Source organism: Lampetra planeri, chromosome 68 (assembly GCF_965212315.1).
Source record: "Lampetra planeri chromosome 68, kcLamPlan1.2.h2, whole genome shotgun sequence".
NCBI lineage: Eukaryota > Metazoa > Chordata > Hyperoartia > Petromyzontiformes > Petromyzontidae > Lampetra > Lampetra planeri.
This window is the reverse complement of record NC_136173.1, coordinates 642,484-663,445: the sequence shown is the minus strand read 5'-3', so window position 1 is coordinate 663,445 and position 20,962 is coordinate 642,484. Positions and strand designations below refer to the sequence as shown.

Sequence of the window (20,962 nt, the reverse complement as noted above, 5' to 3'; positions counted from 1 at the left end):
GCGTTGCGCGCTACTAGTGACGGCGATTATCTTGAACAGGTCCTGGGCCTCCCCTAGGTCGACTCGGCCTCCAATGAGTACCTGGTGCGGTGTGTAGTAAACATCGCCACTGGGGAGACAAAGGCGACCGGGCGTGCGCGCTGTTGGCCACCCACCCCCACGTGTGCCGTGCCGGCCGTCAAAGGCGCTGCTCGCTAACAGCACTTGCCCCTACAGCCTGTTACAGGCTACGCGGGCCACCTTTGCCTTTGCCTACAGCACTTGCCCCTAAATCCCCCTGGAGGCTACGCGGGCCACCTTTGCCTTTGGTGGCGGCCTCCGCCTCGTCACGTGGCTCGCCGCTCTGGCCAATCGCGAGCGCCCGGCCACGAGGGCGCTGCCGCTGCTGCCACAGCGCGAGCGCTCTTAGCCCGGAGCCGGAGCACGCGAAAGTGCCCCCAGTGCCTCTCTCTCTCTGTGTGTGGGTGTCTCTCTGTGTCTCTGTGTGTCTCTGTGTGTGTGTGTCTCTCTGTGGGTGTCTGTGTGTCTCTCTGTGTGTGTATCTGTGTGTTTCTCTGTCTGTGTCTCCCTCTCTGTGTCTCTCCGTCTCTCACTCTGTGTGTCTCTCTGTGTGTGCCTGTGTCTCTCTCTCTCTCTCTGTGTCTCTCTCCCTCTGTGTGTCTCTCCGTGTGTGTCTCTCTCTCCGTGTCTCGCTGTCTCGAGAAGTCGCGAGAGAGAGAGAGAGAGCGGCGAGAGTCGTCCCGTCCGGCGGGGCTGGATGATAGAAGTCGAGGAGGCGACACAGAGGCGCCTCTCTCGTCCGCGCCTATCGCCTGGGCCCTGCGCCGAGACCGCGCTGTGAGTTTACTTTTACACCGTGCACACTGTACGCGCCGTGCACACTGTACGCGCCGTGCACACTGTACGCGCCGTGCACACTGTACGCGCCGTGCACACTGTACGCGCCGTGCACACTGTACGCGCCGTGCACACTGTACGCGCCGTGCACACTGTACGCGCCGTGCACACTGTACGCGCCGTGCACACTGTACGCGCCGTGCACACTGTACGCGCCGTGCACACTGTACGCGCCGTGCACACTGTACGCGCCGTGCACACTGTACGCGCCGTGCACACTGTACGCGCCGTGCACACTGTACGCGCCGTGCACACTGTACGCGCCGTGCACACTGTACGCGCCGTGCACACTGTACGCGCCGTGCACACTGTACGCGCCGTGCACACTGTACACACTCACGCGCCCGCACTGTAAACGGCGCGCGCGTGCAGCCAGTTGTATACTGTACGCGACTTTCAGAAAAGTTACCATCATCACCACCACCATCACCACCATCATCACCACCATCATCACCATCATCACCACCATCACCACCATCATCACCACCGTCATCACCGTCATCACCACCATCACCACCATCATCATCACCATCATCACCACCATCCTCATCCATGGTCAATCCACTGCTGGGCGAGGGCCTTCCTCTGCAAGCCGACGCCATAACAGTGCAGCACTGTACTACAGTATAAAGCATGCACAGTCTATAGCATGCACAGTCTATAGCATGTACAGTCTATAGCACGTGCAGTACCGGTCCGCTACAACCCGGCTCGGATGAGGGTCCCATGGTGCTGGTCCCACCACTGAAACCGCATTGGGGCTCCGCAAGCCTCTCCTCAGCGTGCCTAGCAAGGCAATGTTGAATAATCCTTGCCAGCACCTTTCCTGGCACACTGAGGAGTGAGATGCCCCTGTAGTTGTTACAGTCTGTGTGGTCCCCCTTCTTAAAGAGGGGGACCACCAGGGCATCCTTCCAATCCTGCGGAACCGTCCAGTGGCTCCGACTGTTGTTATGATGTCATGTAGGGTAGTTTGCGCACAAACGCCACCCTCCCTGAGCATTTTGCTTGGGAGATCATCTCTGCCCGGTGCCTTTCCTGGTCTCAGACTCTGGATCGCCCTCAGTACTTCCTCAACAGATGGCACCTCAGCCAGCCACTCACAGGGGGTGACTTCCTCCAATATTTGAGGCACCGCAGCCTCAGCAGGGTCATCCCCACTTTGTCCCATGTTGTTTTCCAGGCTGAGGGATTCCCCTTCCCCCAGGACCTCAGAAATGCTCAGCAAATCTGCAAACCTGTTATTGGGGGTCGGAGATTGGATCACCGTTCTTTCCCCTAATGATGGTAATAGGTGTGGCGCTGCAGGTTACTTTTTTGATGGAATTAAATAGGGATTTGTGATCGCGGGCCATTGAAGCAGACTCCATCTCCTCAGCAACCCGCGACCACCACCCATCCTTGCAGCGCCTCACGGCTCTCCGAACCTCCAAGCGAAGGCTGCGGTAAGCCGCCTCATTCTTTGACGTGGGATGCTGTAGAGTGGGCCTGTCCCTTTTTCTCAAACTTCCTGAACACCTCCTCTTTCAGTCAGTCGGTCTCTGGGGAGGTCTGGACCGCGTACCCAAAGCAGCCATTGCAGCTGCATGAGTCGGTCCTAAACCTCGCCCATTTACCCTCGACATCTGGAGGAGTGGGGGACGATGCCAACCCCAGCCGCAAGCGATGATTAAATTCTCGCTTGCAACTTTCATCAGCTAGCTGAGATCAGGCCACCTTAGGTTGGAATGGGGTCCTGGGTGTACACCCACCACCGGAGTGGAAGAATGGCAGGCGCATCTTACAGATGACAAGTCGATGGTTAGAGGGCAGATCAGCTCCACGCTAGGTCCTGGTGTCAAGGACATGGGCTCGCATCCGCTGGTCCATCACTATTTAGTCCAGCAGATGTTCTTGCTTGGACCCGGCATGCATCCATGATGTTGTGTGGATGCGCCGATGCCGGAACAGCGTGTTGGTAATTACAAGCCCATGGGCTGCACAAAAATCTAGCAGCCTCCTACCGTTGTTATTGAGCTTATCTGCCCCATGCCTTCCAATCACTCCAGACCAGGTGCCAGCATCATGACCAACTCGAGCATTGAAGTCGCCCAACAAGATGACTCTATCCCGAGGGGCCACTTCAGCCAGCACATGTGACAGGAGGTTATAGAAGGCATCTGACTCATCGGCCTTGCCTGCATCCCTCCACGGATGTTCGTCTTCGATGGGGGCATAAGTAACCACCACCACCACTCCTCGCCTCTGGTTGATAGGAAGGCGAGCCCAAGTAGCCTGGGGCTTACAGCTTCCCACACCTCACCGCCACACTCCCACGTCCCCTTAATTTTTTTGTTCAGAAGAAGAGCCACACCCTGTTGTTTGGCAATCTCCTGCCCCGAGTAGAGGACTTTCCACCCCTCATGGTGACAGGAGCCAGAGCTGGTCCAACGGACCTCCTGAATGCCACAGAGATCCAGGCGGTACCGGTCCAGCTCCCGACAGAGGAGTGAAAGCCTCTTCTCCGCAGTGAGCATTCGAACATTCTACGTGGACACATGTAGTGGCTTTTTGTTGTTTCTGGAGTAGCCCCGAGGGTAAAGATTCAATCTCCTGGCTCCGCCAGATGGGGGGGAGACATCATAGACGCCTGTCCCCCCGGAGCCTCCGGCACAAGCTTATAAATTTGATATTTTTAACGTGGTTTAGTGCTAATTTATTGAAGGTGGAGGGGTTACCAGCCCCTCGCACCCATCCAGAGCTCCCGATTAGCCGCTGTGGTGGTGTTGTATATGTTGGTTATCAAAATTTGTTATGTTGTATGCGTGCGTGGGTGAAATTATTATGTTGTATATGTGGGTTATGAATATTCAGTGAAAATAATAATAATCAAATGAAATTTGGCCAAATGTGTAATTATCCGGAAATATGTTAATTTATGTAATTATGCACATTTAATTATGCCAATTCGAGAGGTAATCGTAGTAATTATGCGAGTGGGTGTAATTATGATAATGCAAGTCGTTATGATAACCAGACCCCGCCTCGGTGACGAGGGTGGGTTATCGATCGGAATAAGGCAATTAATCGTATGCAGTTATGCAGGTGTGGTGTAAGTATGCAAGATTAACTTAGATTAACTCGGCATCGTTGTCTAGGTTCGTCTCATTCTCGCTTTAACATTCCCAGAGTGGGTATTCGTGGTTATATTTTAGGTCCCCGGTTCACCCCGTTATCGCTTTAACATTTACTGAGTATGTATTAGTGTGTTTATTAAGGTCACCAAGTTCAGATCTCAACGCAAAAGCAGATCTTATGCATAGATTTCAGGAAAGAATCACACAACCACTTCTGTATTAATCAATTTATTACTAATTCAACCTCAACTATGATATAGTATGCGAACTCTCAATCCCGGAACGTCAACACGGCATCAATACAGTATCATCAACGATTGTCTGATTTCACTTTGACAACGGCACATGGATCCCGCATAACGCGATGGTTGTTAGTGAGAGAGAGAGTCGTTAAAATATGCAAATACTATGCTAAGAAAAACCTTAACGTTAATGAATGATTATACTCAATATTGTTCACGCAGTACCGCACTCCTTATTGATCATACGCAACCCTTATCACGTTGTTAGCACCTTGGGTCACGGGACAGTTGAATATTCTGTAGAGGATGCGAGTACGTGCGGCGATTATGACTGAAAGATACTTGAAAGATTATACTGCGATAAAAAAACACAATCAAAAACAGTTATTATTCTTAAAGGCACCAATCTCAACAGATACATCGGCAGGTTATCTGACAACAGAATGGCTCGGAGTAAGGGCCTGCGACGGTGCTCCTTTTCCGAAGATCGTTATCTTATACCAAGTTTACTAATTGGGGACCAGATCACCTGATAAGGATCTGGTGGGCCACCACTCCCCACGTGAGCGTGGCTCGGCGGAAGGAGGTGCCAAGAATCAATTCGTATTGATGGATCTGTTGGGAATTTATGCGATTAAGAGTACAGCCCACTAAATATTAAAGATAAAAATTACGAATACTCTTATAAACGACGGATGGCCATCACTCGGTCTCGTTGTGATGCCTTCACAGCCACGGATGGCTTATGGGTTCGAGTGTGTTTGAGTGGTAAGAGTTGTCTTGAATAGTCAGTGTTCGGAGTCGGTTCTTTATGTCAAACAGACGCCTGGTGGTCGTGTGGTGAGGGGGCGGTGCGCGTCATACGTATCAGTCGCTCCCCTGTCACCGTGGTGAACTGGTTCGGATACCCGTTGATACGCTGTCGCAGTTCGGAACCCGGTCGGTAGGTGGCGCCCACAGCTCGCTCGCAGCGTGCAGTGTTGGGTCGTCGACCAGGGTGAGCACGGAGCCTCGTCGCCAAACCGCGATTCTCACCACTCCGGCGGCAGCAGAGACCTCCGACTCGGCAGAGGTTGACCCACGCAGGCCGAGTTGAGCTGTCAAGCGGGTCTTGCCCGCCTGCAGAGGAGATGGGGAGCCGCTTGAGTCGAGCCCCGAGAGCCGGCTCCGGTGAGCCGATCGAACTCGGCTGAGTCCCAGACGAGCTGAAGATGAGTCGAGCCGACCCGCTGGTCGAGCTCGCTCCTGAGTCGACCCTCCCGGTCGAGCTGGTTTCCAATGCTCAGGGTCCTCTCTTTTATGTCGAAAAATCCCTTTTGGATCCTGCCCACAAGGCGGGGTTTCTTTCGATTTTTGCTGTGTCAGGATCTGTCCGTAGGTAGGTGTGTCCATGTGTGTGTCCGTACGTCCGTACGTCCGTATGTCCTTGTGTGCATCACCCACGGTATATTCCGTTGTCATACTCCCTCCATAAAATCCACGAGCAAACAATCAGATGTTACAAATTGCCTCACAGTCGTCTCTCTGTCTGGGTGCGATATTATCTCTTGTCTGGCCTTCTTCATGAACCAAAACACAGACGTTACAAATCGTCTCACAGGCGTCTTTGTCCGTGTTGCACGACCTGGAGGGAGGGGCAACACTCCCTCCGACCCTCACCGACGCACAAAGAAATGGTTAAAAAGTTTTAACATTTGTCCCTTACCATTTCACAGTTATGATTCTGTATGTAACCTAAGGTCTGTCGTTTCCCATCGTGGTGCTTGACTCAAGTGGAGGTGTTTCCCCGAGCGTATACACACTCCTATCCCGCGCTGCGGGGATACAAAGACGGCCGGGATCTCCCTTTCTCTCCGACCCTGGGTTTAACATCACTCTTTTATTATGTATTTTATATTCGACCTGGTGGTGATTCATCCCGCATATGCTTCGGGTCGAGTTATATAGAAAGTATTAAAGTATGGAAATAACATTTCATATCAATAACTTTAGCCTACCTTGTTGTTAAATTCTGACTTTAACGTTACTTTAATAGCAATACAGAATAATTGAGCTTTTTGTCTTAACTAGGCGAACGCGAACTTCTGGTGACCCCCGCAGCCTTGTTGTTCAGCTGAGTCTGCATCCTTGAGAGATACACAACACTCTTATTCTCGTCTCACTGTGTCCATCCAACCTTCTGCTCTGGGAGTGTTATTCTTAATCAGCTCCCTCGCCTGTGCACACAGCCTTGAGCTGACCCACTTCCTTGGCCTTTTTGGGTTTATCTTTGCTCCCTCAGCTGCAGGAGGACAAGGCGTATTTCTACCTCCTCCCTGTGTGCACGTGTTCCAATTAGCTCGGAATCCCTAAACACACAATCAGTGATGATTCCTGGCTTTCTGTGGTTGTGATTTAGACAAAGGCGCCTCTGCTTCCTTCCATTGCCTTTAAGTTGACACTGCCCTATTATTCGCCCATGTGCTGAGGTCATAGAATTCGTTTTGACTTCAGTAATATTAACATTCAGTATTGGATTAGCAAATGGGCAATGGTTCATTGATGTAGCTCGCAGCCTGGTCTCCAATTTGAGCGAGCGCGAGGATCGATAATTTAGCCTACTCTGTTGTTGAATTTCGAATTTTGGCGTTACTTTAAAACCATGCAGGATGGTTGGGCTTTTTGCCTTAACTATGTCTGGCTGACTCTCCCACTGTCTCTGCCGCCTGCACGGGTGACATGTGCCCATTCATCAGGCCTTATCTTTCCTTGAAGCAAGGTTGCAAATTCTGCCATCCTAACCCTCCTCCAGTTCATTACTTAACAACACCTGGTGTTTTGCAGTTTGCTGCGCTTTGGTGTGTTTTCATTCATTATATATCAATTTTGGAAGACACAAACGCCCTGAGGGGAAAGGCCAATCAGAATTGGCCCTCCCGCCCCCCACAGCACTGTCCACGACAACGTTGCTCGTCCGGCACCACGGGGAGGTAGGGGGGGTTGTTTTTGCCAGACATGAAACTACACACACTACACCACACATGCTACACTACACATGCTACACTACACATGCTACACTACACGCACTACACTACAAGCACTACACTATACACACTACACTACACACGCTACACTACGCTATTATATACTACTACACTATTATACACTACTACACTATACACTATCATACAAAATTTAAAACTAGTTTCTTTAGAACTGCTTTATGTGTTGAGTTTGTTGTCCTTCCCCCGCACCTCCGAAGAGCGTGGTTGGCTCTACATTACGGTACCAGCGAAGTTTGATGTCTACGCGCGCAGCGCAAAATTGTTGTTGCCGCTCTGCATCCACGTCAGCCGCACGACAGCAGGAGGAGGAAGTGACTGCCTCCCTTAAGTCCTCAAATTAAATCTGCCTCTCCTCTCTTCCACGTCCCACAGCAAGCACCATGAGCACCTGCCACTGGTGCACCCCGCAGCAGCAGCAGTACTGGCTGCAGTGCGGCGACGACTCCGGCGCGAGCACGCGGCGCGACGGAGGCGATGAGGGGGAGGACGACGCCGACACCGACGACGACGACGCCGACGGAGGGCCGAGCGCCGACGCGGTGCGGCTGCTGCGAGCGTACGCGCGGGGCCGGCTGCCCGAGCGGCGGGCGCTGGCCGCCGAGGAGGACCTGCAGTACTGCCGCGACTGCCTCTCCGAGTACCACGGCGCGCGTGCCATCCTGCTCTCCGCCTCGCCACACCTCCGCCAGGTGAGGGAGTTGTGCCGGCGGACAGGGCCCAGGTGGGTGGGGAGGGAGGGTACTCACTCGGCTATGCGGTCTGGTCATCCTATAACGGGGCGGTAGTAGTAGCTACCGCTCTTACCCTGAAGTAAAATATTTTTTATTTTACTAGGTAAGGCCGATTGAGCTGCTATATCGCTCTTTTTCAGAAGCGACCTAGCCATCACAAGTGATTGCCAGGTAGCCCAAACTTTGTCGGGCTATCACAAATGATATTACAAATGATAGTCCGAAGTGGCTCATCCTCACGTGGAAGTTTATAGCAGCAGCCAAATCCTCTAAACGCGTGATGTCAATTCTAAATGGGGAGGGGGAAAACCTGGAGGACTTGGATAAAAATCCATGCGACCACCACGGGGATAGAGAGAGAGACACCGCAAACGCCAAATATACAGCGGGCGTCAGGGTCGGGATCAAACCCACGACCTTCCTGCATACCGAGGCGGGGGAGTAAAAATCTCCTAGCCACCGTGGCACCTCCATGAATGTTACTTCGATTGTTTTGGCTGCTGTTAATTTCCACGTGGTGATGATGATACAGATAGTCCCCGAGTTACGATGGTCCGACTTACGATATTTCGATCTGGCGATAGTGATTCCACAAAATTGTAAAATATTTTAAATTTCGAGCGGCAGGCAAACGCAGTAGCGTACGAATCTTGGTGAGTACAGTACAATATGATGCGTTACGATACGTTCAATGCATGTATGATACGTAGCTTTAGCGATTACATTTTAGGGTTACCACGATGCGATACGTTCAATGCATGTTGAAAGTTTTTATAGCAGATAGGATTGTTTCCTGAAAAAACTTTCTATTAAATTGCAGTTCATATAGGTAGGCTAACAATTTACTTTGGTTTTTTTTACTTTACATTTTACTGTGCAATACAGTATTGTAATGAATAAATACAGTATATTGTTTATACAGTACGGTACTGTAAATTGCTCTGTTTTGCTAAATTATCACCTTTCTTTAAGACTCCTGGGTAGGCGAGGCCATCTTCGACTTACGATATTTTTGACTTACGATGGGGTCGTCATAACGCATCTCCATCGTAAGTAGAGGACTACCTGTATACAGCAAGCATTGTGAGCTGCTGTCATTTGTGGCAGAGCTAATAGCTCGGTGGCTCTTACCCAGTAAAATAAAAATGTGATTGTTATTTATTTTTAGTGATTTTCTTACCTTTCCTATACTTTGCACTCCCACCGTGTTTTTGTGTCGTGTTTGTCGTTGTAAATTTTCTGACCCTCGTGTGCCACCCCCACTTAACGGAACATCTGTGATAAACAAAGAGCTTTACGGTTCATCGGATTCTTCCTCCGGTACAAGCAGAGGTTGCCGATTCTGAAACGCAACAACAACGATGACGGCGACGATGACATATGACGAATAAAGTCACTGTTGGCGCCTTGACCCCTGCTTCTGCCGCAGCCACTGTGGCTGCTGGAGGAGGCTCGCGTGCTCAGGCAGCTGCGGTCGTTGCTGGAAGGGACAGGCGGCGGCGATGATTGCCGCGGTAGTGACAGTGGTGGTGACGACATCGAGCTGGTCACCGCGTACTCCGTCATGGAGCTGCAGGCCTCGCTCAAGCTGCCCTTCATGGAGATCCTGCAACACGCCCACCTGCTGCTCAACAAGGACACGTGTGCGTGCATGTGTGGGCATGCGTGCGTGTGTGTGTGACGGGGGGTGGATTCTTGTGTGTGTGCGTGAGATGGGCGGTGTACCTATGTTTGTGTGACGGGCGGTGTGTCCGTGCGTGTGTGTGCGAGGCAGTGTGTGTGACGGGTGGTGTGTGTGTGTGCGTGCGCGTGTTTGTCCGTCAGTGTGTGTTTGCATGTGTGTGTGCATGTGTCCGTCCATCTGTGTGTGTGTGGTGGGCAGTGTGTTTGCATATGCATGGTGGGCAGTGTCTGTGTGTGTTGTTGTGGCGGTTCTGGGCCTCTCCTAGGTCGACTCGGTCTCAAATGAGTACCTGGTGTAGCGGTGTGTAGTAAACATTGCCACCCACCCCCTCGTGTGCCGTGCCGGACTTCATAGGTGCTGGCTAACAGCATTTGCCCCAACTTGCTGTTAAGGCTCCACGGGGGTGGTGGCAGGTTAATGGACACATTTATACTTGCACAATCTCGTGAACAGTTTCATTAAATTCTAGATTTGAAGCTTTCGTGACTGCAAGGATTCATATTCTTAGGTTTTTTCGGTAAAGTCACGTAGGTAAAACATTAAAATTAATAAAAGTAAAATAAAATAAAAATCACGACGAATGAGGGTACCCCTATGGGCTCCCCCTTGTCACCAGTGATAGCCAACATGTTCATGGAAAAGTTTGAATCAGACGCCATCCAGACATCCACCCTGCGTCCTTCCCTGTGGAAGAGGTATGTGGATGACACTTTCGTCATTTGGCCACATGGCCTCCCAGCATTGAATCACTTCTTGGACCACATCAATTCCAGACACCCATCCATCAGATTCCCCATAGAAGTGGAGAAAGATGGTAAACTACCATTCTTAGATATTCTGTTTGAGCGGAGACCTGACGGATCCTTGGGACATTCTGTCTACAGGAAAGCCACCCACACAGATTCCTACTTGAAACCTGATTCCCACCACCACCCATCTCAAAGAATTCTCATCAAAAATCTATACCACAGAGCTCATTGCATTTCTGACCAACACCACCTGCCCAGTGAATGTACATCGGGTCCTCAGGATGAACGGATACTCTGACCGCACCATCCGCAAAGCTGTTTCTCCCACCATACAGAAACAGCCACATGAAACTCCGATCAAAACTATCACGTTGCCATACATAGCAGGCGTGACCAAAAAGATCTCCAAAATTCTAAACAAACATAAGATCCAAGTCCGATTCAGTACAGTACGTAAAATCCGTGATCTAATTCCATCTGTGAAAGATGTCATTCCTGACTTACAATACCCTGGAGTCTACAAACTGAGTTGCAGTTGTGGTGATTGCTACATTGGAGAAACGAAACGTCATATCTCTGATCGTGCCCGCGAGCACAAGTCAGATCTGAAACACGGCAAAACTCAGTCCCATTCGGAGCAGCCGCACCTTTACATCAGCCGCACCTTAACAACTCTTAGAACCTCCCAGTTCAACCAGTCTACACAACAAAGACTCATTCCTGGCAGCAGTTTCAGCCTCACCACCTCTACATAACCAAAGCCTCAGTCCCATTTACACGCACCTTTACTTCAGCCTCACCTTAACAACTCTTTTCAACCAGTCTACACAACAAAGGCTCATTCCTAACAGCGTGCTTCAGCCGCACCGAACCTCACAATATTAATATCCAGGGCCTACCTTGGCTTCTCCCACCCTCAACCAGTATATATACAAGGACTGTTTTCTTGGAATTTCTCTTACTTGATACAGCTATCGTGCTGTGATGGTTCCACCTGAAGACGGAGGCTTGTGTTGCCTCCGAAACGTCGTGATTTTTATTTTATTTTACTTTTATTAATTTTAATTGAATTTTTTTATCTACGTGACTTTACCGAACAAACCTAAGAATAAGTTTCCTTAAATACCCACGAATGTTACTTGAATAGTTTTCCTTCTTCTCTTCTCTTTGTTGGGTCAATCGGTGGCTGCGTCGTTGTTTGGACTCGCAGGCAGCCTGTTTGTCCAGGGGCTCGACCGGCTGCAGGGCGTCCACCACCCCTTCAAGCTGGACTCGGATGACAAGCTGCCCGGCATCTACCTCCTGTTCACCCACCCCAGCGAGATGGTAAGTCGGACGTGAGTTTAACACCTGGTAGTAGTGCTTTCGCGACCACGATAAGAGGATTTTTTTAAGTTAGATCGCGTAAATATAAATGTGCATGGGTTAAACCCGCCTCCACCACCACCCAACGCAGCCAATTAGTGAGGTTCTATCACGTGAACAAAACGCGCCAATTTGTTACTAGTACAGCACTAACCAGTTGTGTGTTGCAGAGTAAACCCTCTACTACATTCACATTTATAGTGTGGTGTATTGTGTATACTAGTCCAGCACTAACCGGTTGTATGTTGCAGAGTAAACCCACTGCTACATTCACAATTATAGTGTGGTGTATTGTGTATACTAGTGTAGAGAACTAGTCGACGACGACTCAGAGACGACGTGAAGGTTAAGGGCTTTCGCCGGAAGGTTTATTAAGATATGGCAAATAACACATGGGTGTAACAATTTCCCAGGGGTTAGGGGTCCCGGGCTCGGTCCCACTGGTTCCCGACACAGCCGGCTGCCCCGTGCTGCCTCCTCTGCGCCGGCCGTGTGTTCAGCAACACGGCCGACCGAGGAGCGCAGCTACCTCCAGCCCTGGCGCTGTGCTATCCCCAATTCCTACCCCCTTGCTCCTGGCTCCCCATTCCACCCTACTCCGACCCTAGATTCCAGCTACGACCCCGCTTACGTCATGGGGTGCGCCACCTTAGGTACTAGAGGAGACATGATGTCATTGTGCCGTCCAGCGCGCATGACATCACGTCCCATGACGCCACTTCCCTATTTTACTCTTCTACATTACCCCCCCCCCCACCCCCCGTGAAAAAAAAACAGCCGACCCGGCTGCAACCACAACGTAAGCGGGGCCCAAACCCGGACTGAAGGCCGAACAACTAACAAAATGCTTGTGCCTGAAGGCAAAACCGGTTACTAGAAATAAACTCAACCTTAGGGCAGCACGGCACCAAAGGCACAACAACACAAAAAACAGAGAGAGAACGAAGGCCTCTTCTGCCCAGCAGCGCCTTACTGGCGCCGGGCCAGGGCCTGCTGAACAGCCACAAAGGCCATCACCGGAGCCGCATCCCCCTCGTGTAGCGTCTGCCGCCCGTGCAGGTGGTCCGTTAGCGGGCGACGGGCCCACCGCCGTGGCCTCCGGTGGCCGAGGGGTCTCTACTTGGGAGGGGCCTGGGGGCACACACACAGGGCGGACGTCGCCTCCGTCAACGAGACCCGGCGGTCAGGCACGACGGATGCATCACCCACCGGCCGCTCCGGGAGTGGGGGTGGGTCCCCCAGGCTATATGGTACATAACGCTTGAGCCGGGACGGGTGCACAATCCACCGCTGGCGACCGAACCGAATCCGGATGCGCTGCGGTCGTCGGACCTCCACGGCCTCAACGGGGCCCTGCCAAGGGCGATGTAATTTGGGAAACGTGCCAATGGGAACCTGGGGGAAATGTAGCCATGCCTTTTGGCCCGCCACCCACGGGACACCAGCTGCTTGGTGTTTGGGCAGGCACTCATTAGCCGCCTGCCGGCTGGCGGAATTTTCGGTAGCGGCCTGCCGTGCCTCGCGCAACCGGTCAAGTGCGACCTTCAAAGGGACCGGCACCGCCGACCCCTTCCTGGAAGACCCAACGTCCATCTGGACATTCACTGGGGGTTCCGGTTCCCTACCGTACATCAAATAAAAAGGCAAAAATCCCATTGAGGCGTGAGGGGCCAACCGATATGCCGCCAAGACCCCCGGGACGAACAGGCCCCAGTCCGACTGGGACGTGTTCACGTGGTGGCATAGCATGGACCTGAGGGTGCGGTTCAACCGCTCTACCATCCCGTCTGACTGGGGGTGGTAGGGCGAGGTGCGGATTTTCTTGGTGCCCAGGAGGTCACACCTCCTTGAGAAACCTAGACGAGAAATTCCACCCCTGGTCAGTTAACAATTGTTCCGGCGCGCCCTTGTCCAACACGTACCCCTGGACGAACGCCTTGGTGATAGAGGAGGCCGACTGAATAACCAAAGGCCACGCCACAGGCCAACATGTGAGGTACTCTACGCCCACCAAGAGGTATTTATGGCCCCGTTGGGATGCAGGGAAAAAATGTCGAACGCCACAAGCAAATTAACGCGAGAAACCCGGATGGACTGCAGCGGGGCCCGGTCCTGGACAACTGAGGCCTTTCTCCGCACATAGTCGTGGCAACCCTTGAAAATTAGCGCCACGTCACCCTCTACACCCGGCCAGTAATAGTCCCGCTTAAGGGTCAATAAGCTCTTGTGGTAGCCAGGGTGCATAAACTTCTCGTGAATGGCTCGGGTTAATTTTCCACGCAGGCTAGTGGGCACAACCACACAGTAGCATCCCAACGCATGAGGAGACGGTCATGCACGGTGATCGCCGGGGCCGCCAACGAAGCTGAGCTCCGGGCCTTACGCCCAACGCAGAGAGGAATCCTCCATCTGCAAGCTGGACCATAGCTCTCTGGGGAGTCCTAGGCCGAAATCCGCAGGCAACGCCGCACCTGGAGGGGTGGCCGCCTCGGCCGAAGCGACCAATTGGGCCGCGGCGTCCCCTGGGGCCTTGCAACGGCGAGAGTCCAGGGCGCAAGCACACCTGCCGCCTGCTGGCAATCTGGATAAACCGTCCGCATTTCTATGCTGTGCCCTCTTCCTGTGGGCTATGTCAAAGGGGTAATCTTGGACAGCTGACCCAAGGGCTGGCTAATCCTCAGCGAATATTGTAGGGCCGCATGGTCGGTTCGGACCGTAAACCATCTGCCGTACAAGTAAGGCCTATATAACGGAACAAAGCACTATGGGCAGCAGTTCCCTCCGGGTGACACTATCGCTGTTCCGTCGGGGACCGAACACGACTTCCGTATGCCACCACCCTCTCAACCCCGTCGACCACCTGGGCCAGGACTGCTCCAATGCCCATGTCACTGGTATCAGTGTCGAAGGAATGGTTTAGAAAAATAGGAGTACCCCAAGGGCGGCGCATCTGCCAAGGCCGTGCGAAGCACCGCAAAAGCAGCGTCCTCCTCCGCGCCCCAGTGAAATCTTTGGCCTTTGGCGGAGAGTGCATGCAGCGGCTTCGCAATTGTCGCAAAATCGCGAACAAACCGACGATAGTACGATGCGAAGCCGACGAAGCTACACACCTCCACGACAGATGTGGGAGTCGGCCACGTCCAGACACAAGTCGTTTTCTCCGGATCCGTGGCGAGACCTGACGTACTAACAATGTGTCCCAAATACTTAATCGATGGTTGTAGCAAATGGCATTTCTGGGGTTTAAATTTAAAGTCCGCAGCACGCACTTTGACGAACACAGACTCAAGGGGTTGCAAGTGCTCGTCAAACGTATGGCCAAAAACAATGACGTCGTCCAAGTAAATTAAACAAGACTGCAGCCCCGCCAAGACCATCTCCTTGACGCTGGAAGGTGGCTGGGGCCGAATGAAGACCCATATTAAGACGATTGAATTCGAACAACCCCTGGGGCGTGCGGAACGCTGTCTTGGGTCTAGATGTCTCGTCCAGTTGCAACTGCCAGAAGCCGGAGAGCAAGTTTAGAGTCGAAAAAAACCGCCTTCCTGACGGCATTTACACACATCCTTGGTCAACAAGAATTCGAATGGGTATTCTAGACGAAAAGTCGGTCTCCAAGAGGCATGGGACTGCCAAGGTCTTGGAGACCAAAATAGGCCCGGCCAACTCAATCTCGTCAACCCGAACCGATGTTATAACGTGGCCCAAGATGTCTAAACTGCTGCCGTTCGCGGCGACACAAACCCCACGAACCGGCCTTAATGGACCCACGCTGCGGGGTAGTAGCTCAAGGATGGCCTCCGAAATAATAGTGGCAGATGCACCCGTATCCACCAAGAAGCGAACTTCCACCCCTTGCACGCATCCCGCCACCGCTGAGGAGCCAGCAGCCGCCGCCCCCATCCGGTGCGCAAGCACGTCCCACCACCCAGTGGGTGACAACGATGGTGCACCCGACCCCTCAAGGACAACCCCATGACGATGGGCCCTAGCCCCACTAGATGCATGAGGTGAGGGGAGCGGCCGTGCGGGTGATACGTCGCGACTCGCCTGGGGTTCGGGGCCCGATGCTGACGAGGGACCGGGAGGGGCCGGAGGCTGCTTGTTGAAGGCTCCCGGGGCATTCCGGCAGCCCCGCTCAATGTGGCCCTGCTGGCCACAGCGGACGCAGGCCACAGTGGCAGCGTCCTGCGGATAGGAAGGTCCCGGCCGCCCCCGCTGCTCCGGACGGCAACCACCCGCACCCCTCCCGCGACGCTCTGGATTTGCCAGGGCCGCGAGGGTGTCCACTCCCTGAGAGACGGCTCCCCCCTCTGGTGCCGGGACCCCCGCGCCATCCGGGGCTGTTGGCGGAGGGAGAGGTGCGTCTGAATGTTCTCGGCCACCGCCAAGGATGTGATCTGGCGATCGTTGTTGATCGACAAAGTGATCCCCAGCTCCCGTGCCAGGTCGAGTAGCCATTCCAGGGCCATCGAGTCCAGTGCCCTGCCCTCCAGGTCAGGGTATGCGGCCTGTGCCAGGCCAGGAGCGAACAGCGGAAGGCCAATGGCAGCTCCCCTTCCTCCGGCCGCCGTAGCGAGAACTTCAGGCACGCACTGGACGGTAGCTCGAAGACGTTGGCCATCTGAATATACGCCGCCAGAAGCGTAGCCTTATCGACCGGTGGGATTGACTTGAAAGCCTGCAGCACCCTCTCATCCAAACAGGTCGGAAGGGCCCGCAACGCCTCCTCCATGGGCCAGCCGACCGACATATACGCCGCGTCGAACCGGTCCTGAAAGGCCAACCAGTCGCCCACCTTTGCGACTAACAGTGCGACGTGGGGCAACCGGCGCAGTCCTTGGCCATGCGGTGCGGCGAGGTGTCGAAGCCCCGCGGCACCCGCGGGCCACCCCGCAGACGTGGTGATGGGCGGCTGCGTTGCGGCACTCGTAGGCCACAACGGAGACGCGGCAAGGTGCGGTGGCGTTGCGGCCCCCGTGGGCCACGCCGTAGACGCTTCGAGGTGTGGAGGCGTCACAGCGCCCGCGACCCACCTGTCTGCGGCGGTGTACGGAGCCGCGGTGGCGCCCGCGGCCCACCCCGCAGGCACGGCGAGGTACGAGGCCGCGGTATCGCCAGCGACCGGCCCAGCGCACGCGGCGACGGCAGAGGCGCGGCGTCAGCGTGCGTGGCTGCGGCGGCCCCCGCGGCCCCTTCGGGCCACGCCGTAGGCGCGGCGGTATGATTCGGGGCTGCAGCAACCCCCAGCGACGTGGCAAGGGGCGGCGGTGTTGTGGCCTCCACGCCGTAGACGCGGCAGTATGATACGGGGCCGCGGCGGCCCCTGCGGCCCACCCCGCCGGCGCGGCGAGGTGCAGAGCCGCGGCAGCAGCAGCGGCAACCTCCCGCGATGCGTCAAGGGGCGGCGGTGTTGTGGCCTCCACGCTGTAGACGTGGCGGTATGATACGGGGCCGCGGCGGCCCACCCCGCCGGCGCGGCGAGGTGCAGAGCTGCGGTAGCAGCCACGGCAACCTCCGGCGGCGCAGCGATGTGCGGGGCCGCGGCGGCACCAACGGCGGCGGCGGCCGCTACCCAATCCGGCGGCGCGGCGAGGATGGCATCCGCGGATGTATTTGGGGCCCCCCAGCGGGCGCTGCGTGGTGCGGAGCAGCGTCGTCGCCGGCAGCCAGCTCCGTAGGCGCGACGCGCAATGGAACCGCGGCTGCGCCGGCGATGAAGAGCGGCGTCCATGGCACCGACTTGCGGCGTTGCAGCAACAATGACCGCCGCTTGCGACGTCACAGCCGAAATGGCGGCCGTTTGCGGCGCCTCGGCCAACATGGCTGCCCCTGACTGCGTCGCCATCAACATGGCGGCCATCTCCCGCGGCGCACCCAGTGTGGAAATGGCGCCGTACCTCGACCCCCTGCACGCGCCCCAGCACGGCCGAAGACCTGGCAGCAGCGGCCACCATGCGATGCGCCAGGGCCTGCCACTGGCGAGTCGTCGCGGCACCCGAGTCGGACCCCCCAGAGATGGGCCCATGAAGATGGACCCTAACCCCGCGAGATGCCTGAGGTGAAGGGAGCGGCCGTACAATGGATGCGTCGTGACTTGTCTGGTGCCCGGGAGGTCCCGCCGCTGGAGGGACGTCTGCGGGAGGAGAGGCCTTGGTGTAGGTCCCGGGGGCATTGTTGCACCCCCTCTCGAAGCGGCCCAGCTGACCACAACGGAAGCAAGTCACGCGTCCCCGGACTTGCGAACGGGAAGGAGCCGCTCACCCCGCCCCTGTCCGGCGAGCAGATCCGCCGACCCCGCGGCGATCGTAGGTCACCGCTGCCGCGAGGACCTCTTCCTCCCGGGCCGCCACCACATCCGCCGGTGCCGGAGCACCCGCGCACGCTGCCATCGCCGGAGGGCGCCGCAGCACCAGTTGAGTTTGAATGTTCTGGGCGACGGCCAATGACGTAATTTTGGACTCAGCCGCGATGGACAAAGCGACTCCTAACTCCCCCGCGAGATCCAGCAGCCTGTCCAACGCCAGGGAGTCCATCACGGCCCCCTCCACGTCGGGGTATGCGGCCCGAGCCAGCGCAAGGAGGGAGCGGCGAAACCCGCGGGCGCGCCGTAAACTTGAGTCACGCCGCAGATGGTGGCTCATAAACCTCAGCCATCTGATCAAAGGCGGACTGCAGCGTGGACTTCAGCGCTGGTGGAATACCCAAGAAGGTCTGCAAGGCCCTAGCGTCCAAGCATGTGGGCAGCCCTAGTAGGGCCTCCTCCTCCGGCCAGCGCACAGATTGGTAGGCCACCATAAAGCGGGCCTGGAAGTCCGCCCAGTCCCCACCCTTAGCCACAAACGGCGCGACAGGGGGTAGCCGACGCAGCCGCAGGTGAGCCGCCCCATCGCCCTGGCCCGCGGGGAGCCCGCTGTGACATCCGCGGCGACGTATGGAGCGGCGGCGCTCATGGGCGCCACCATGACGCTTGTCATGACTTGCGGCGTTGTATAAACCATTGCGCCCGACTCCGGCGACGCATGAAAAATGACGCCCGCCGCCGGTGTCGCGGAAAAAATGGCGCCCGCCGGCGGCGTCGCGGAAAAAATGGCGGCGCCCTGCTTCGGCGCAGCCAGTGCGAAAATGGCAGGAGCCTGAGTTGCGGCGGGAGGCGCGGCGTCAGCCAAATCACGACAATCGCGCGTCCCCCCGCCCGCGACGTGTGCACGCTCCCACTACGCCAGCGCGACGGTGAGCTGAGCCACCGACCGCTGGAGCAGCTCCAACTGGGCTGCCATGACGTGCCAGACGTCAGCTGGCGGCACCGCGGTTCCCCCTTCGCCGCCTCCTCCGGCTCCAGCCGGGCCACCTGTCCGGGGCGCGTCTCCGGGGCCCCGAACTCCGGGGTCTCCGCCAAGCCAGCCGCAGCTTCGTCCTCCCCCACCGGAGGTACGCCAGCCATGGTCTTCCATTTCGCGCCGGATTTTATATTTCCACTTGTACGGAAGCCACTTCTAACACCAGTTGTTGTGTGGTAAGAAGGATGCTGAAGCCAGTCGTGTAGGGGCTCTATGCCAACTCTTTATTTAAGAGCTTGCGCCTAACTCGGGGGAAGGGGTTAACACAGTTATTAACTAATCTCCCCAGGGGAAGGGTACTGGGAGTTCCCTACACCCTACCAGGCTATCGGGTTCTTCCCACAGCACTGACCGAGGGTTCATCCAACTCGGCCAGCCGGGTAAAGCAGCCCTTTAGCCTGGCTCTCTACCCTCTATCCCGGAACCCCCTACTCCCCTAACACTCACTCTTCTGGCTCACCGCGAAGACCCCGTCTACGTAACGGGTCTCCCCTCAAATACCCCGGGTGGCATGACGTCACTTTTCCTTGACGGCATTCCCCCCGAGGCGAGTGTGACCTGACGTCAGCACTCCACTCCTCAACACTAGTACAGCACTAACCGGTTGTGTTGCAGAATAAACCCACTACTACGTTAACAATTATAGTGTGGTGTGTTGTTTATACTAGTACAGCACTAACCAGTTGTGTGTTGTAGAGTAAACCCACTACTATGTTAACAATTATAGAGTGGTGTATTGTTTATACTAGTACAGCACTAACCAGTTGTGTGTTGCAGAGTAAACCCAGTACTCGAATTGGTCGATAATATTGGTCACGATAGCGTTACGTGTTCAATTGTTTCAACCAATCCGCATTTAGAATCGACGTCGTGCGGATTACGACTTTTTGGCTGCTGCTTTGCATTTCCACGTTGTCATGATGATGATGATAAGCTGCCAGTTTGTTGAGCTGCTATCGTTTGTGATAGTCAGGTTGAGGGCTTCTAAAAAAGAAGCTGCACAGAGCAGTAGGACTTTACCTGGTAAAATATCAATAATAAAGATTTTTGGGTTAGATCGCGTTATTTATAAATGTGTCGTAACCCTCCACCACCCCACACGGCCAATCAGTAAAAAATGTCATGTTGACAAAAGACAAATAGTTCACTATTTAACGAGTGAGGCACGCCGACTGAGACCGAGCATGGGAGAAGATTACCCACAATCCTGCAGCGAGAGAGAGAGAAGAACCATCGGCTCAGTTGTGATCACGTGACGCTCGGCAGACAAAGCGTCTACATACTACTCGTATTGCAAGACCTCGCTCATTTATCAAGTAAAATTTTTTTTTTTTTTTATTTGCTCGTCTTGCAAAACACACGCAGACCAAGTTACTCGCAATCCAAGGTTTTACTGTCCTTTTATAGAACAGAGGTATAAGAGGCAAAACTCCACGCAGAAATGCTCCCTGATCGGGAATTGAATCCTGGTCCCTTCTGGGTGAGTGGGGATCGCTCAAAGACAAAGATCCCCCTGTATAGCCTTAACAGACTATTGGGGCAAGTGCTCTTAGCAAGCACCTATGAAGACCGGCACAGGACACGAGGGGGTGGGTGACCAGCGCCATGCTAGGGGCCACCTTTGTCTCTCCAGTGGTGACGTTTACTACACACCATACCAGGTACTCATTTGAGGCTGAGTTGACCTAGAGGAGGCCCAGGATCGGTTCAGATAATCGTCACTGGTGTTGGCCGTAAGCGGGAATCGAACTCGGGTGGCCGAGTTCGTAGCGCAGCGTGCTAACCACTGCACAA

General features: G+C 54.8%; 1 protein-coding gene across 2 annotated transcripts in view; it reads left to right on the top strand.

Moving 5' to 3' along the window:
* The first annotated feature begins 364 nt into the window (after positions 1–364).
* SETX (senataxin) overlaps positions 365–20,962 on the top strand; it is a 70,078-nt gene continuing 49,480 nt past the window's right edge. For both annotated transcript variants that reach the window (XM_078620000.1, XM_078619999.1), the window contains exons 1-4: positions 365–837; positions 7,672–7,988; positions 9,460–9,673; positions 11,674–11,789. In XM_078620000.1, the coding sequence (XP_078476126.1) occupies positions 7,680–7,988; positions 9,460–9,673; positions 11,674–11,789 (639 nt within the window). In that variant the 5' untranslated portion in view covers positions 365–837; positions 7,672–7,679. The remainder of the gene's footprint in view (positions 838–7,671; positions 7,989–9,459; positions 9,674–11,673; positions 11,790–20,962) is intronic.